At 26.9% G+C, this 16973-nt stretch overlaps 1 protein-coding gene across 1 annotated transcript in view; it reads right to left on the bottom strand.

Annotated features, from left to right (window-relative positions):
• The window catches only part of LOC129969920 (protein bicaudal C homolog 1-A-like), a 57102-nt gene extending 41532 nt beyond the window's left edge, over positions 1-15570 (bottom strand). Inside the window, exon 1 of the mRNA XM_056084423.1 lies at positions 15460-15570. Coding sequence (XP_055940398.1) covers positions 15460-15499 — 40 coding nt within the window. The 5' untranslated portion in view covers positions 15500-15570. The remainder of the gene's footprint in view (positions 1-15459) is intronic.
• Positions 15571-16973: the final 1403 nt, after the last annotated feature.

Genomic DNA, 16973 nt, shown 5'->3' with positions numbered 1-16973 from the left:
AAAAAATCCGATAAATTTGGATTTCAAATTTCTCTTTTTTGATTTTCACATGAAAAAAATCGATGGTTATGTCATCCAAAAATACACTACGTGACATGCCATTTTCCCATAGTTTTTTCCGATACATTCCCCTTTCGCTGTGAAAATTATCTTTCCATTTTTAAAGGAAGCATTATATCAGAAAAATACCAGCGATATATATTAATATCGCTATTCCCGTTGTTCATTTAAAATTGTTCTAAAAATCATTCATTTCAGTCAAAAACTTACATGAAACAGGAGGACCCCAAGTTGTAAATTGTTTAGCTTATACTTACAATCACACCCTGGATATGTAATACATGATTATTACGAACCAGAGGCGATTTCAGACATTTTGCGAACCCTAAGCAGAGCACATAATGACTTTTTCTTTCGCGATCTTTTAATAAGATAATCAATATATTTTCACATTTCCGCACAGTTTGTAAATAAATTAACTTTTCGAAATTATGTTAATCTATACGTTAATCTAAAACAACTCGGCTTTCACGTTTGTATATAATATTATTGGAGCAGAAATTAGATATAAATAATGCTAACGACTAAATGATGAGGAATCTAATGATCTTGATCAAGTGTTAATATTTTTCCTATTTTTTTTATCATTTTAGGAATTTGTACTTTTCCCCGTAAATTTCTTTATTTGGTAACTAGAAAAAGTTTGATCGACTTGGTAGCGTCCCGTCCCTCCTCTAGCTAGCTGGAAATACGCTATTGCTATCAACAGATGAGCACGAATATACATTCATGTATGAATGTTGCATCCTAGTCACTTGAAAAATATTACTTTGTTTTGAAAATTTCAAAGCAACGGTCTAAGATAAAACACTACGATTGAAACAAAATGAATATTAATATTTATATGAAATATTATCAGCTCGTAAACAATTCATAGAAAATGGAACGAAATAAAAAATATATATACTTTGGATTATGTGTCAAGAATGGTTTAGAATGCCCATCAATGGTTAATGGACTAATATTACAAAGTTAAGAAACATGAATAGGAGTTCAATCTTCCAAATCGTGCTCCTAAAGGCAATCCCAGGTGTTTATCCAGGTACTCTGTGTAGCTTTGAGCAACAGAACATGCCACACCTTACCTTTCAACATAAGTTCCTTGGTCATCAATTTGATCAAGTTTCACAATATCTAGTGTGCTTAAATGGAATACAACAAAATACCCTAGAAGCAGCAGCCTATTATTTCCTCAGAATGTATTCGAATGCAGGTGGGAACTTAACACAGATGATTTTAATTTCATCAATGATGTTTTTATTCACATGCATTTTTAAAATGTAAAATCAAATAAAATTTAAACTAACATATATGACTACACGAAATATAAAGCGTAAATATAGCAGTTAACTGTATCGCTCAGTTCGCAAACAAGCAATTTATTCACGTGACTTATACTAGCAAATAACTACCTCCTTTTTAAAACGATTTACCAATTACTAGACAATAAGCATTCATTTTGTTCTAAATCTATATACGTGTCATCTGGGAAGCCGAATTCTTCTTTCTCTCCTTTCCCGCTTTCTTGTGCCACTTTAAAAAACATAGTAATAGTTTAAGTAAACTTAGAACAAAAATCATGTAAAGCAACTATTTTTCTTAAATTACACAATATAACCGCCATGAGAAGATTGTATTATAGAATGTGTTAATCATACCACTTATTAACTAATTAAATTGTATTTGTGATTAGTTTCCACATTCAATCAAAGGAAATTGGGATTTACACCTAATGACATCTTCATTAAAATTGAAACATATCAGCTTTCGTTGATTGACACAACTGATTTCGTTGATTTCGCTGATTGAACAAATTTTATATGTGGATATCTACCCTATAAATATATATTTTCTTTAATTTTTGATAAATTATTTTCTTAAAATATTCATATATTGTATTTTTTTATAAATATATTCCAGAAATAATGTAATATCTAAAGGCGGTAATAAGAATGTAGAAATTCTTACGATTTAAAAAAAAAAAAAATCAGTTTTGGAAAATATTCACTGTCATATAAATGTTGATACTAGAAATGATTCCTCCACCCCACTTTACAAAATAATGCTTTACTTAAAAAGAGCACAAATTCGCGGAAATCTTCTGTAATATATTTGCAGTAATTAAAGATCAATTACACACAAGTAATAGTGACGTAACGCAATAAAACGATTCATTTAATTATGAACAAAACGTGTTAAAGAGGTCGAAGCCTTAAGGAAAATTTCTTACAATTTTGGGAATATTGCTTACATTTTAAAATGAATTTGCGATTTTTGAATTATAAACACTTCTTTAATAATTTAATTAATCATTCATAATAAGCATAAAAAACATTCTAAAGATTTTTTTATTTTAGGAATAGATATTTTTTTATAACTTGTCGACTGTTGCAACTTGCTCCGCGTAATAATAAAAACAATATTTAAAATCATTTTCTAATAAAAAAAAATCAACACAAAAAGTCATTCTGCATGAGAACTGCAGTTAACGCAAGCAAATGATAAGACTACTTCCGACAGAACATTTTTTGTAGAAATTTATTTTATATATACTATTAAAAATTTAAGAACTGAATTGTACTCGACTTCTGGGTGGTTTGTTTCGAATGATGTCTTGGCACCGGGCTGGAGTGTCCCAGATTCGAGATCACTTTCACCAAAAACCGTTGTTTAAGCTGGTCTGGTGTGAGAATTCCCGTTGGTGCTGCGCAGAATTTTAAAATGGGGGTGTCAGCTTAGACCTGTTATTATCTGAACATTGCCTATCCCCAAACAACCATAACGTCACTTCAAGATGGAATTTTAGTGTAATATGCTATATAAATTTTTTCTTTTTCTAGAATCTGTGTGTTAACACATAATACACTTCACTTTTTTTTCTGTTTTGGAATTTTTCCCCCTTCAAACCTTTTATTTTCCCTTATCACCCCCCCCCCTTTTATATCATTTCTTATCAATTATTATTATTTCTTATTTATTATTATATTACACACATTCCATCCACCGGCAGAAATGAAGCACATGTTCACATCCTCTCACTACCTATTTTATTTGGACTCTCTGTGATGCAAAAGGACCTGTCATAAAAATCATATTTAAGAAAAATCTGATGAAAAATTTTAAAAATCTCTTGCGTTAAGTGTTAGTTACAAATACCCCCGGTGATCCCTACTTCTTATTTTGACAATAAGGATAGACAACGGTATTAACTATGAAGACAGAATTTTTAACAATTTTTATCACAAAATATATCACCATGATATCATGCTGTAATTAAAAATGGCTTTTATACTATTTGAATAATTATTCAAAAAAATCAACAGAAATATGTTGTTTTAAACATTTGTAGTAACTAAATATCAATCCGACATATTTCATCATAATGTAACGAATTCTTCTAATAAAATTTGAACAATACTTGGTTTGATTTTGTCTATTAATGCTGCTCATACAATTATCACAACATATGTATATGTCCCTCTCCATTTTTTGTAATAACGAAAAAAAATTAAATTTCTCATTTAAAAATAATATTTGGTAGAAATAAGCAAGTACCATCCACTTATAAACGACCCATTTTAAATAATTACTGACATCTAATTCCTTTTTTTAATTATAATAAGATTTAATGAAATATAAAAATAATTTTAAAATTACCAGAAAAATATTATAGAAGCTATTGAAAATAACGAATTTTAAGTAACCGTCTAAGATTTTACTTCTTGTTTTTAACATTTACTTTTCAACAACTGCTTAACACAATCTTTTCTCTGCATTTCAAAAAGAAAAGTTTCAACTAAGCAGTTTTTATTAATATTTAGTACAGATCATAATTTTATTTTATCTGTTTATATTTTCGTCCAATATTTAATCAACATAATAGAAATATAAAAAAAAATAATCAGGTTCAAATTTCGTCATCAAGGCAATTTTTCAAAATTTGTGAGTCGACTCAAATATTGGTGAAAACATAGAAATAGAAAATTATTTGTTTATTAATATATTCGTAATAATTCTCACAATATTTATCTCAAACGAAAAACTGAGTTTCTTTTTTAATGTTAAATGATAAAAAAAAAATTAAAAAATGCATGAAAAAAAAGAAAAAAAGTGCAAAAGTTAAATTTCTATATGCTTGTACAATATTTGTATTTATACGTACAAAACCCAATACAATCCAATATGTACAAACCCAATGTACTAAATTGCTGCATTAAAAACGAATACTATGGTAAACATTAATTTTTTTCTATTAAGAAAAAAATATCTTCATATCAGTACGAATGCTATGTAAATCAAGATACATCGATTTTGTAAAAAGATAAGCATATACACTTTACTTTGTTTGACATTTTTTAAATAAATTTTTTGTATAACTTATAATACAGTACAAATTTACGACAAAATGGCACATTATAACTTCAAGACACATTAAAATTTCTGGATCTGAGATAGGAATTAACAATGTTTTCCATGTGAAAAATAGTAAACCTCCCCGTAAAAGGAATTTTCATTCATTATTTACTTTACTGGAACGAGTTATATGTATTATTCATTTACCTTGCGCAAATTCTGTTAAGAGCGTCTGCCACACATTCAAATAAAAATCAAATGATGAGATAAAACTTGAGTAAAAACATCACTTTCCAAATTTTTCATATCATAATCAAAGAGAGGATATATATATATATATATATATATATATATATATATATATATATATATATATATATATATATATATATATATATATATATATATATATATTATGATCCACGACGGCAAATTTAAGATGAACTAACAGTCCACTAACACTTCAATCTATGATGAAATTGGTCTGGAATTAATGATCTTCCAAACTTGCAACTTTACACCACTAAGCAACCAACGTGAATATATCAAGTCTTCACAATGTGAAATTGTAAAAGGAAACGCAATAGATTATATTAATGAGGCTATTCCTTTTCAATGTGGTCTATGATAGCAGAAAAAAAAGAAGCAAAAAGAGTTTCCAAGAAAGATTGGTATTTTTAAATATACAATTCAATATACAAACAAATTTTAAAAAGTTTTTTACTATTATTATTATTATGAAAATATCATGACTAGTGTTAGAGAAATTAAAATCCAGTTCCAAATACTTATTCATTTATCAAAATACGTTTTCAATCTATTCCTACTGTTGTAAATAGATTTTGCAGATGGTTTTCACGCGCAATTTTGATTACACAGAATATGAAGAACAATTAAAGGTTCAAATACTTATCAACCTTCAGCCAATCATTATAGCCAGGAACTATGAGCATTATGAGAAACATAACGGATGGGTGGAGGGTAGTTAGAGCTCGAGTTTCACCGACTTCAGCAAGCAATAAACCCTCTCAACAAAAGGAGTATCAAGACCTTAGTTAACCTAACTTTTTTTTTTAATCCATAGTAAGAGTGTTGTTGCTAAAATGGCGCAATTGGCATGTTTTTTCCCCTTGCCTTCCGATATCAATGTACTTCTCTGTGATTGCCAAGATACATGAAATAGAAAAATATTTCGCTAATGGTGTTCTTGTATCCTATTCGTCAGGAACTCGTCTTTCAACAAAATTCAATTTCCGAAGAAAATAAATTGGGCCATTTTGAAGTTAACAACGGAAGATGACTGTAAAAAGAAGCAGAAATTTTCTCTCACATCCTGTAGATATCAAGAACAGAATCTACAATGAAAGGGTATGAGAAAACGTATAAATAAGCTATGGAGTTCCTTAAAAATCAATCAACCTTGTAGAAATGTCAGGGTTGTTAAATTTTTAATTGCATATGGTCAGGGTTTTTTTTTTTTTTTTTTTTTTTTTTTTTAACTCTCCGGCCTAATGCGGTGGAAGGGTGTTCAGATTATAAACCGTAGTTCTATAAATTCTCAAATCCTACCTCACTCATAATATTATCAACAACAAAAAAAAACTTTTTATAACAAAACCCACGTGATGCAAGCCAATAATTCATAAATACCTGTTACAAACTAAGTTCTACTTTTTTAAAATTCAAATTTATTACAAAAAACAGATGTTCAAAAATGAAATTGCAGTACTCGTGATATCAAGATAATTTTTATAATAACTAAATGCTGGAAAACATTTGCAATGCACAGTAAGATTATATACATATTTGTATCACACAATAGATTTACTTATACAGCGCAAATTTACCGTCACAGAACTTGTATAGATTAGATATAATTAGGTAAAGTATTATTTTAATGTTTTTTCATAAATGCAATAAATGAAGCTTAAGATAATAGTTTAAACTGACATTTTTGAAGAAGTACAAGACAGATGACATCTTCCTTATCATATTACTCGAAATTCGTTTTGAAACCACGAAGAGGAGAATTTTCTTTAAATTATATAGTTTCCACTCGGATGAATAATGCAAGTTTTCTTACACCACTGTTATAGTTAGTAACGAATTAACCAAATTGTTTAAATTCGAGGACGTAAGTACATCGTTAACAAGAATAAAAGTTTCACTTATAAGAATAATAGAGGGGTTTTTTTTCTCTGGACTTTTGTTCTCTTAATATTAATTAGTCACCTACTGGCGACGAGTCAATTCGCCAGCAGTAGTGACCGAGTAACATTTTAACTGAATTTCTTAATGAAAACACACATTCCTGTTCTTCCAAATATATCTGTGTAAAATTTGATAATTCTAGATCAAACAAACTCTACAGAAAACTCTATATAGTGGCAATAGACATGCATTATCTTTTACAGTTTAGTCAAGATACAGAATTTGAAGGAAAAAAAGTTGTTACCGACCCAGACAAACTTCTCTTTACTGTTAGAAATTCGAAAATGAATACCTTTTAATTCTCAGGTAGCATACCTTGATTTTCAATGTAAAACAATCTGGAAATATTCCTGTATTTTAATAAGTAATATTTTTTTAAATAATAAGAAATTTGTGCAATTCAAATGATTCACATAGCCACAAAGTGATACTACACATAAATCGCTTCAATTGTCACTAGGGAAAATTAAGTTGTGGTTAGCAATTGAGAATTAATGTCTTTAAATCATTTATTAATTCAATTTAAATTTAATAATTAATTGAAACATAATTAAATTAACAAATAAATATCGGTGATCGATATATATTTTAATTTAAGCTGAATGGACAAAGTCGTTGACATTTTTACCCGCATCAAGGCAGCCCGAGAATAAAGAATGAACATAAAGCAAGATTGAAAATTGTTACAATGTAGAAACGTCAATACCAAGGCGCACCCAATAGCATCTTTCTTTCTCTTCCCTTCCAACGTCAATCGACTGAAATGAATTCTACCTTCAAAAAGTTTGAACTCGTTGAAAAAAGAATGCTCATTACATCTCGCTTCAAGACAAAACTGACCACCAATCATCCGGTTCTGCCGGGATTGTTCCGAATTTCCGGCTGTCTGTCCCGGGTGACTCCGTTTTGTACTTATCAAAATATAAGATTTAGTCGAATTATTTTTTTTTAAGTTAGCTTCGTTCTTCTTCAATCTTTATTAATTAGCTTCTTTTAAACTTAAAACTTCTCCGTTTCCAAACCTTACCTAAAATACAGTCACTTTAATATGAGTAAATCACTCGGAAAGAAAAACAGTAAAAGTAATAACAAATCATATCAATTATGATCCTTTATTTCTAAATACATTTTAACGAAAAAAATTTTAATATATTATTTAAATATTTATTTGATTTCTTTATTTACTTATTTGATTTCGTTGTTTAGTTATTTGATTTCTTTATTTACTTATTTGATTTCTTTCATTCTTTATTTATTTAATTGATTTCTCTCTTTCTTTCTTTATTTTACTTCTCATATTATTCATTCACTGGGTTTTGTCCAGCAATCTTCCTCAAGTAACCTACCGAGATGCGCATCCGAGTCTAAAAGCAATCTGATTTAAATGAAGATCGAATCGCTTTATTCACTAATAACCGCCTCTGTCGACCAACTGGTTCGATGGGATGAAAGTTTGCTAAAACTTACAATATTTATGTAATTTAGTCTTAACTTCTCCAGCGAAGTATTTTTAAGCTTAATTTTTGATAGATTTATAATCCATACTATTTTAGAAATCTTAGGCTGTTCCATTCACTTTTATTATACTTTTATTTTCTATCGGCTCTTCCGAAATTCGTAAAAAATGAATATACTCCCCATTACTAGCCTTTTTAATAATGTTATCGTAATTTATAACCTAAAGCACTACAAAATTAAGCATTTTTCTTCCTTTTCATAGTATTTTCAATATAAATTAAATTAACATATTTGTTTTAGGAAGTGATTATATATAATATTGCTTGCATTCCTGAAATTTGCTTTGCCAATAATGATTTGTATAAAGAAAATAAGTTTAATTTCCCTATTTTGTATATGTTTCATTGTTTTTCATATTTTCGATAGTAATTATAAAATAAAATGAAAAAATATCAGCAATTTTAATAGTAACTTTTATCAGTAATAATAATAAATGTTATTCTTCCAAAATAATGCTTTTTTTTAAAACTATATTTTCACCTAAATTTTTCAGCACTCAGCACTTTAGTGCGACTGCATCTGTTTAATACTTTTCCTTTTAACACTACAATGTCCGGTGGTGAAGAACTTCAAAGTTCGGGTACTCTACTCAACCTTATGCAAATCGGCAAAGTTTTCTATTATTGTTTGTAATAAGTTTAACATTCGTTCAGAATCCATACTATCTTTATACTCTAGTTGGAAACTATGCTTAAAATATTTTTTTAAAAACTGACTAAACATTAAAAAAATTATATAATTTTGTGAATTTTAAAATGATGTAAAATGATTATTGTGTTGTAATATTTTGACATCACACGCTTTCGCTTAATTTTCAAAAATTGCTCCAAGGTGCACTGCACATATCCAACGTTCAAAGTATAAATCTGCTAAATTTGGCAATTCAAGGTCAAACAGTCTATCTAACCTGTAGAGCGCCAACATAGAAACACACTTGCATCTTTATTATAAACAAAGATAAAAAATCAAGATAAAGATGAAGGTAACTACACATAAGGAATTAGCCGACATAATTCCGAATTTTGACTGTTTGAAATTGGAATGAATTATCCTGATTTCTACTTATAAGTAAACAGCACAAAATAAAATAAAAAAAATGTGTAAGCAAATTTCATAACAAAATGGTAAGATGAAATAATTTTAAATAACAGCAAAATAAAATAATATCTCTTTTGGCGGTTCCTATGCATATTAAATGATTATACATAGCAGAGAAATCCGGCTTTTAATCTCTCCAATATATTATAAATATGGCAGAACAAGATATGAAATGTTTCGCTACATATTCAGTGATGGATTTCTGAGTAGGCAAGTGCAACTCAATATAAGGTCGCTAGATAAAACGAATAAAAATATGTTTTAGTTTAAATTGCAAAATAAATAAATTTGAAAAAATCGCAAATTTGATTAATTATAAAATATTAAGATAATAGCACTATGTCAAGTATAATGTGCCTGCTTTTTATCTGTTTCAATATGTTTACTCACTTACAATAGAATTTATAAGCAATAAGCATCTGTTTATATATAAAAAGAAATACTTAAATGCTGTGTATAAACATCGATGGCACACAGTTATCTGTCATAATATTAATAAAAAGAATGCGTATTTTCTCTAAAATAAAAAAAAAAAACACAATATAACTCATTAATATATTTAGTAAGTTAAAAGTGCACTGAAATGTGAAACTAAAAAGGACAGTTAATTAAATGAGGAGCCTCGTAATGTTCACTTCATTGGGTCGAAATATGCCGAAATCCGCTACAGCTCATACACGATTAATTGAGTTCTAACTGCATATAGTTCGAATTGATTACTGATTTATATGGTTCTAATTTTTTTTAAAAAAAAGTTCAAAAACAGTTGTTTAAAGTAAATAAATCTGTTTGAAGGAAGAATAATTTCATTATTATTTTCATTCAAATACAAATATAACAAATACATTATTCCCTTTCTTTAAACTGCGCTCACTTTTTTTTTTTTGTTTAAAATAAATTATTTCATTATGCTAGAGGTCTCCCCACCACCACCACCTAGCGCATACAACTTCAGTCATCGTCTCGGTTGTGCTCCTGAATTTTAGAACATTTCGGACTTAATTTCAAAAATATCATTACTTTATTCCGGATAACATAAAATTGTAAGAAAAATAAACATTGCACTAAAATAATACAAATATGCAGGAAGCACAAAAACAGATAACTAAAAATAGTAAAATTTACTGAATATCGTTCGTGCACGTCAAGATTCAGCAACGTCATAAATTGAAATTGACATTTCCGTTCGGAGCGACAATTTTTACCATCCAAAAAGTGCTGATCGTTCACTAAAGCAATAGCAAAAATTCGGCATAAAGTTATTTATGGGTTAATAAGTAACTGATGGCATCACACCAGAACTACTATAGAGATTGATGAATTTATTCATCTTTTAAACGATCACAAACAATTTCAAAATAGATGAAGATAGAAGCTATTTCCAAACAATCCACTGTGCAATAATAATGATTGTCTGGATTTCATTGGGCAAAATTCCCATATTTAAAGGCAATTTGCAACAAGAAAACAAAAATAAAATCATCATTGATATTATTTGGAATAATATATTCCATTCGTGAAGTGTCCATGTTACCATAGCAAGAATATTTATATTCATCGTTATTTTTCAACTTATTTTTAAATTTGTTTAATGCATTATGGATTACAATTTTATGCCAAAACTATCGATAAATTAAGCATCTAGAAAACTATACAATTACATTTATTGAAGAAACATCAATATAGTGTTTATGAAATTGAAATCGGTCACAATTCTGTTGCAGTATATTAAACAAGTTAAATAATAGAATAGAATGTTTATAAACGTTATTTAACTTAACTTTTTTGTGTTTGTACAGTTGCAAACTTTTTTGTGTTTGTACAGTTGCAATTTTCGTAATGCCTGCCTGCCATTGTAAAGTTTGGAATTTTTGACATTTATGTTCTTTGGCGGTAATGCACCTTATTTTCAGATATCAATTATCACTTAATCGTTTAATCACATCAAGTACTGGTTTCATTTAAAAGACACCACTTGGTAGTGGATTTTGAAAAAGTTTCATTTATAAATAACATTACAATTCCAATAATGAATTACAAATTAAAAGTAAAAAATATATGGAGTGAAAAATCACCTATTTATCAGACTAATAAAATTATTTTCAAAATCTGTTTAAATTATACTTATTTTATTTTAATAAGAAGAAAGAATGTTTCATTCATAGTTAATTTATAACTAAAAATTTGAAAGGCATATTAACTTCTTATGGAACAGTTTTTGTTTCATATATGACTACCCCTTACAAATGAAATTATAAATTTACAAAACTAAGTCACTAAATAATGTTTTTAACTTAATTTTCCACTGAAATTTAATTAGTACTAATATTTGATTAAGTGGATACTTACAATTATTGTACATATAAAAGTAGATTTGAATTAATTTTTATTTACTTTAACCAATATTTAAATTTATCAATCTCACATATGTATCAGAATAAAACATAAGTGTTATACTTCTAATTAATCTATGTTCTAAAAATAGTTTTCTAATTACTTGAACCCCAACTTCACTGTAACTTGCAAATAAATTGTGCAAGCTGTTTTACAAAAAAAAAAAAAAAAAAAAATGTGTTGTCAATCTTTTAAAAAATTACAGAAGTTCCAAAATACTTTCTCTCTGTCCTCTTTTTCTTACTTTCTGTCTTTTTATTTGAAATGCTACACCATGCTCATCATGGCTTTTGTAAAGAAATCTTTGTTAGATATATAAAAAAAAAAAAAAAAAAAAAAAAAACTGAATTATTTCTTTAATATTATGAAGGATAAAAATTGTTAAAGAACTTAACACCTGTTTCTTCAAAACATGTTTTGCATGATACATGAAATTTAAAACTGTTCATAAGTACTAAGATGGGAGGGAAATGAAAGCAGTATTCTTTAAAAATACAAAATTTTCATTTCCAATATTTAAAAATTCCAACGGAATTTTTTAAAAAAATTAGTATCAAAGAAAGAAAGAAATTGCACTAGTAATGTATGATATTAACTGCTAAAATGAAAGACATCGAAAGAAATATCTTCCAACATCATCAAAAGATTGTGAAATCTTCAGTGTAATAAAGAATATTGTATGCATCGCTAGCCTGAAAAATTAACAGTTATGTTTTATTTTAAGCTTTAAGCCAATGTTTATTTGGATTATATTTTAATTATAACAGCAATTAATAAAAAATAGAATATGAATGTGAAAAAAAATCTTCAAGATCTATATTTTAATTATAACAGCAATTAATAAAAAATAGAATATGAATGTGAAAAAAACAAGATCTATCTTTTTTTTATCTTGATGAACCAAATCAATATCACCAACTGAACATAGGCTCATTTCACAATAATGATAAAAGTTATCTATCTGTATTTTAAAAAGAAATTCTACGATTCCTTATTTATGGCAAAGCTTTAAGTAATCTTGAATTCAATGGGGAAGTCCTGATTTTAAGTTTTGTTCCAGATTTAAATCCAATTCTTTACGAAAGTTATTTTATTTATCAACATACGTCACACTAAAGAGGGAGGAGATACTTATATTAATTTAACTTGGTTATTTGTAGATTAACTCATTTTTACAATTTTTCCAATATACTAAATAGGGTCACAATAATGTGGTCAATGTGGATAGATCTACTTGTGAAAAATAATAAGCATGATAACAAAGCATGTTATTTATTTATTTGTTATTTATTTATTATCTATATTTTACCTCTTTTTATTGAAAATTATTGTTTCTGAATTTTATTTATATTTTATAAACTTACTTTTTCATATAATGAACAATATTTTCTTAATGCCAGTTTCAATATGAAATAGAATTTTTGGAGCATTCTAAATTAAAGTTTAGTATTTTTGGTTGAGTATTTTTTTCAATATGATGCTAAATTACCAAAGTATTAACATGACAATATAACTGCACATTTTCTTGCAATTTATAAATCATGAACCAACATTTGTATCTGTTAGAATAATTTACAGTGCTAAGAATTAATTTAAAACTAATAAGAATACCTCGCATAAACTTTTCAAAAATCACACAGAACAATATGATTTTTTTATTTTGAAACATTCAGTATTTTGCCTTTTTCAAGCTTTTTGGAATCTGAAATGATGATGCAGTTATATGGAGCTTTTATTTATTTTTTTCTCCAATATTTATTCCCTTCAATAATCTTACCAACTATTTTGACATACCTTATTTCTCACAAAGAAAATTTTATGAATATAAATTTGCATTGCCTAGTATTTAAATGTTGATCACATTATCTGGTAAGAAATAAATTTATGTAATAAATGGCAACAGTTTAAAAACTGCATTCTTTTCTTTCTTTTCCCATTATTTAGGCTATTAAAATAAGTAAATAATTATCGCCAGAATACAAGCTTGACAACAAGGAAAATAATTTTTTTTTTTTTTAATTCTTACACTCAAGTTCTTCATATATAAAGTCATCAATTATGAAAATTTCAGTTTTATTCATTAATGAAGCAAAAATTTGACTGTCACTAAAAACAGCAGGGCCATAACTGTAAACAGAAGGATAATTCAAGTTTTCCCCTCCCTCTGAATAAGAAGAAAAATATTGACATTGTTTTATATTATAACTAAATTTTCTTAGATTGGAAATAATGTGTATTTTAATTTAGAACAACTTTACTGTTACTAACATACTTATTTTAAAAACTATAATTCTTCAGCATTTAATTCATTCATATTTGAATAATTAAATAAAAATCAGTGGCTAATTATTGGCTTAAATAATATAATTAAATAGATGCAAGGGACAAGATACAGTTAAATCATTACGCAATAAATTAAGAAATTAATAAAATCAGATAATTAAACAAGAAAATTAAAAAAAAAAAAAAAATAGTAGACATATTTACTTCTATACAAAGAGCAAATAAAAATTTTGATTCATCTTTTTAAACAGAAAAAAATACTACACAACAGTATAAAAAAATCCTGTTACATTTTAAAAATAATAATAATAATAATCAAATAAAAGCATCAAGAAAACTACAAGTTTTTATTCACTATCTTATTTAAAATGATTTACTATTCAATATCAAATAGCATCAGTTAACCAATTCTTATATGTTCTTTCAATTTTACATTTCATACACAAGTTCTTACTCTAAACGAATTTATGATACCGATTCCCCTTAAAATTATAATATTAATTCCATTAAAATTATATAATCAAAGCTTGTCTTTATAGTAATTAAACAGATTCCTTTCCAATAATATCAACATTACTAAAAAAAAGTTTAAACTATTAAAGAAACATTTACAAAAAAATGCATTGAAATTAAAATATTACTAAGAAAAAATAATATATCAGAGTAAAATACAAATTTTGAAGATAATGCATTAGTGAATTTATTATTAATAAGAGAAATGCTTTTATTGTCTATCCTTTGAAATTAATAAGTTGCAATAATTATGTTCCTGTTATGCCTTTTTTTAAATGTAAACTTTCACCAGGATTTTATATGCAAATATTCACTTGATGAATGCATAATATACTCGTAAGTAATTCTTATTTACTAGTTAAATAAATTACTTAAATAATTAAAATAAGGAAATGCCTATATATAATTTACTAAATACCTAATAATATACATTTTATAAAGATTTTCAAACCTTCAAAATAAACAATTTATATTCGTTTGATATTAACAGTAAAAGAAAAAAAGGAATTTCAGTCTGGTGTAATTGTTTTCTTTTCTTTTGTATTTGATCCTACATCTAACTATATGAATGTGTATTAACTAACATTTATTTAAACTTCTTGCGACATAATCTAACATTTAAAAAAAATAAGCAGATAAGATATTCTCTTTAAGAGTACTGAACTAGCGTTGATATTAAAATCTAACACGGAAAGAAAATTTTACTGTATCTCGGAATGTACACTGCTTTCAAAGATCTTCAAACAATTGCATAACTTACGGACTATGTGAAAACTTTTAGTTCCATGGATGCTTCTGAATTAAATCAGAACGCAAAATAATAATCACCGTCTTATAAAGTTCCATATTTTATTTAAAGAAAAACATTTAGTAAAACAAGAAAAGACAGTAACTAAGAAATATTCCTTACTTTATTCCTTTCGATACCAAACGATACACTGTTTGTAAATCAACAGATATGAGATAAATTTTTAACAGTTTATGATTCACTTAACATCAAATGGTAAATAATTTTAATGATTTACTTACTTGGCAGCTTGAGGCGATCAAGTTTTATAACAATTTCCATGTTATATTTTCGCCGACATTGACTAGCGTAATGAAATTCCAGCGTCCATTTAGACAGGACTCCGAACTTCTTATAACAACAAACTATCACATGGCCTAAGGGTTACTACACATAACGGAAAAAGCATCACGGACTCAATTTTTATGACGAATCGCCAATTTGGCTTCGAAATCTCTCGTGGTTCCAGCCACGTGACTTAATATTCCAAAATTTGGTCGCCAAACTATGCGATACTAAACTTAAAAATCATTTAATTACAAATCCTTAACAGCATAGTAATTTCTTAAATTTTTAATTTTTATTTAGAATATTAGTTTGCAATAATCAAATCTGCGATAAAATTAAACAAGGCAAAAAATAATTAGCTATATATTTACTAACATACACCACAGTGAATAGGTACATAAGTAACCTTAATTACAGTACATAGGTAACCTTAATTAAAAATTACAACTTAAAAATTGGAACGAAAAACCTGAATTTATGTTATATACTGCTATCTTTGATATTTTTCATAAAATTTTAATGTTTTTAAATCAATTTAGAATGGATAATAACATTTACTTTAAAATATAAATAAACTCATTATACAAAATAATTAAAACAATTTTTACTAGTCTTGAATGAATGTTAAAGAATGAAATTAAAAACCGATCCCATGAAACAACAAACTTCAAAATTTTTTTTGATTGTTACATTGTTAATACAACAAATCATTAAGTCGAAAAACCAAATAATTTTCGCCAACAAAATAGAAAAAAATCGAACATCAACTACGAAAAATCCTTGTATGATAATGTTTTTAAGCTTGATTAATTAGTTTATCTTTGCCTAGCTTAATTATATCAACCGTTGCATTTTATTTATGAAGAGTTTTAAAACTCTCGGAATTCATAAAGAAAAAATGCAAGCCTTCAGCAATGAAGTGCATTATCATTCTAAAAAGCACCCAATCTTTTTGAAATCCATCACAGCATTAGGAATAATAAACTTAAAAGTCCTTTATTCCCATATGGGCTATTATAAGATTCTAATGATTATTCACGTTTGTATTTTAGTTACATGCGGCTAGGTAAAGAAAATGCATTGCTGCAAAACTACATATATCTTATTATAAAAAGTTAATTAACTATAGTATAGTTTAACATTATAGAATATTATAGAAAAAAAATTGGATCATTTATTTTTATTTTTTTTTAATACTTCGGAATAATGTAAAAGGTTTGTGTGTGGGGGGGGGGGGTGATAATATGTACTGAAGTTACTGAGGAAAAAACATTCATCACTTCCTTTTATTTCTAATTCTAATTAAATTTTTGAGAAAGTCATTTCAATTTTAATCTTAAAATTTTGAAAAGGACTTTCCTAGTGTGCATCTACAGCAAAATTACTATTATCCATCAAATTTTAAGGTTTATATTGTACAATATTTTAAAACATTTTTGAATCGCACAATTTACAAATAATCTACAAC

This window comes from Argiope bruennichi, chromosome 1 (assembly GCF_947563725.1).
Source record: "Argiope bruennichi chromosome 1, qqArgBrue1.1, whole genome shotgun sequence".
NCBI lineage: Eukaryota > Metazoa > Arthropoda > Arachnida > Araneae > Araneidae > Argiope > Argiope bruennichi.
Note: the sequence above shows the minus strand (reverse complement) of the source record. Positions and strands in the feature narration are given on the sequence as shown.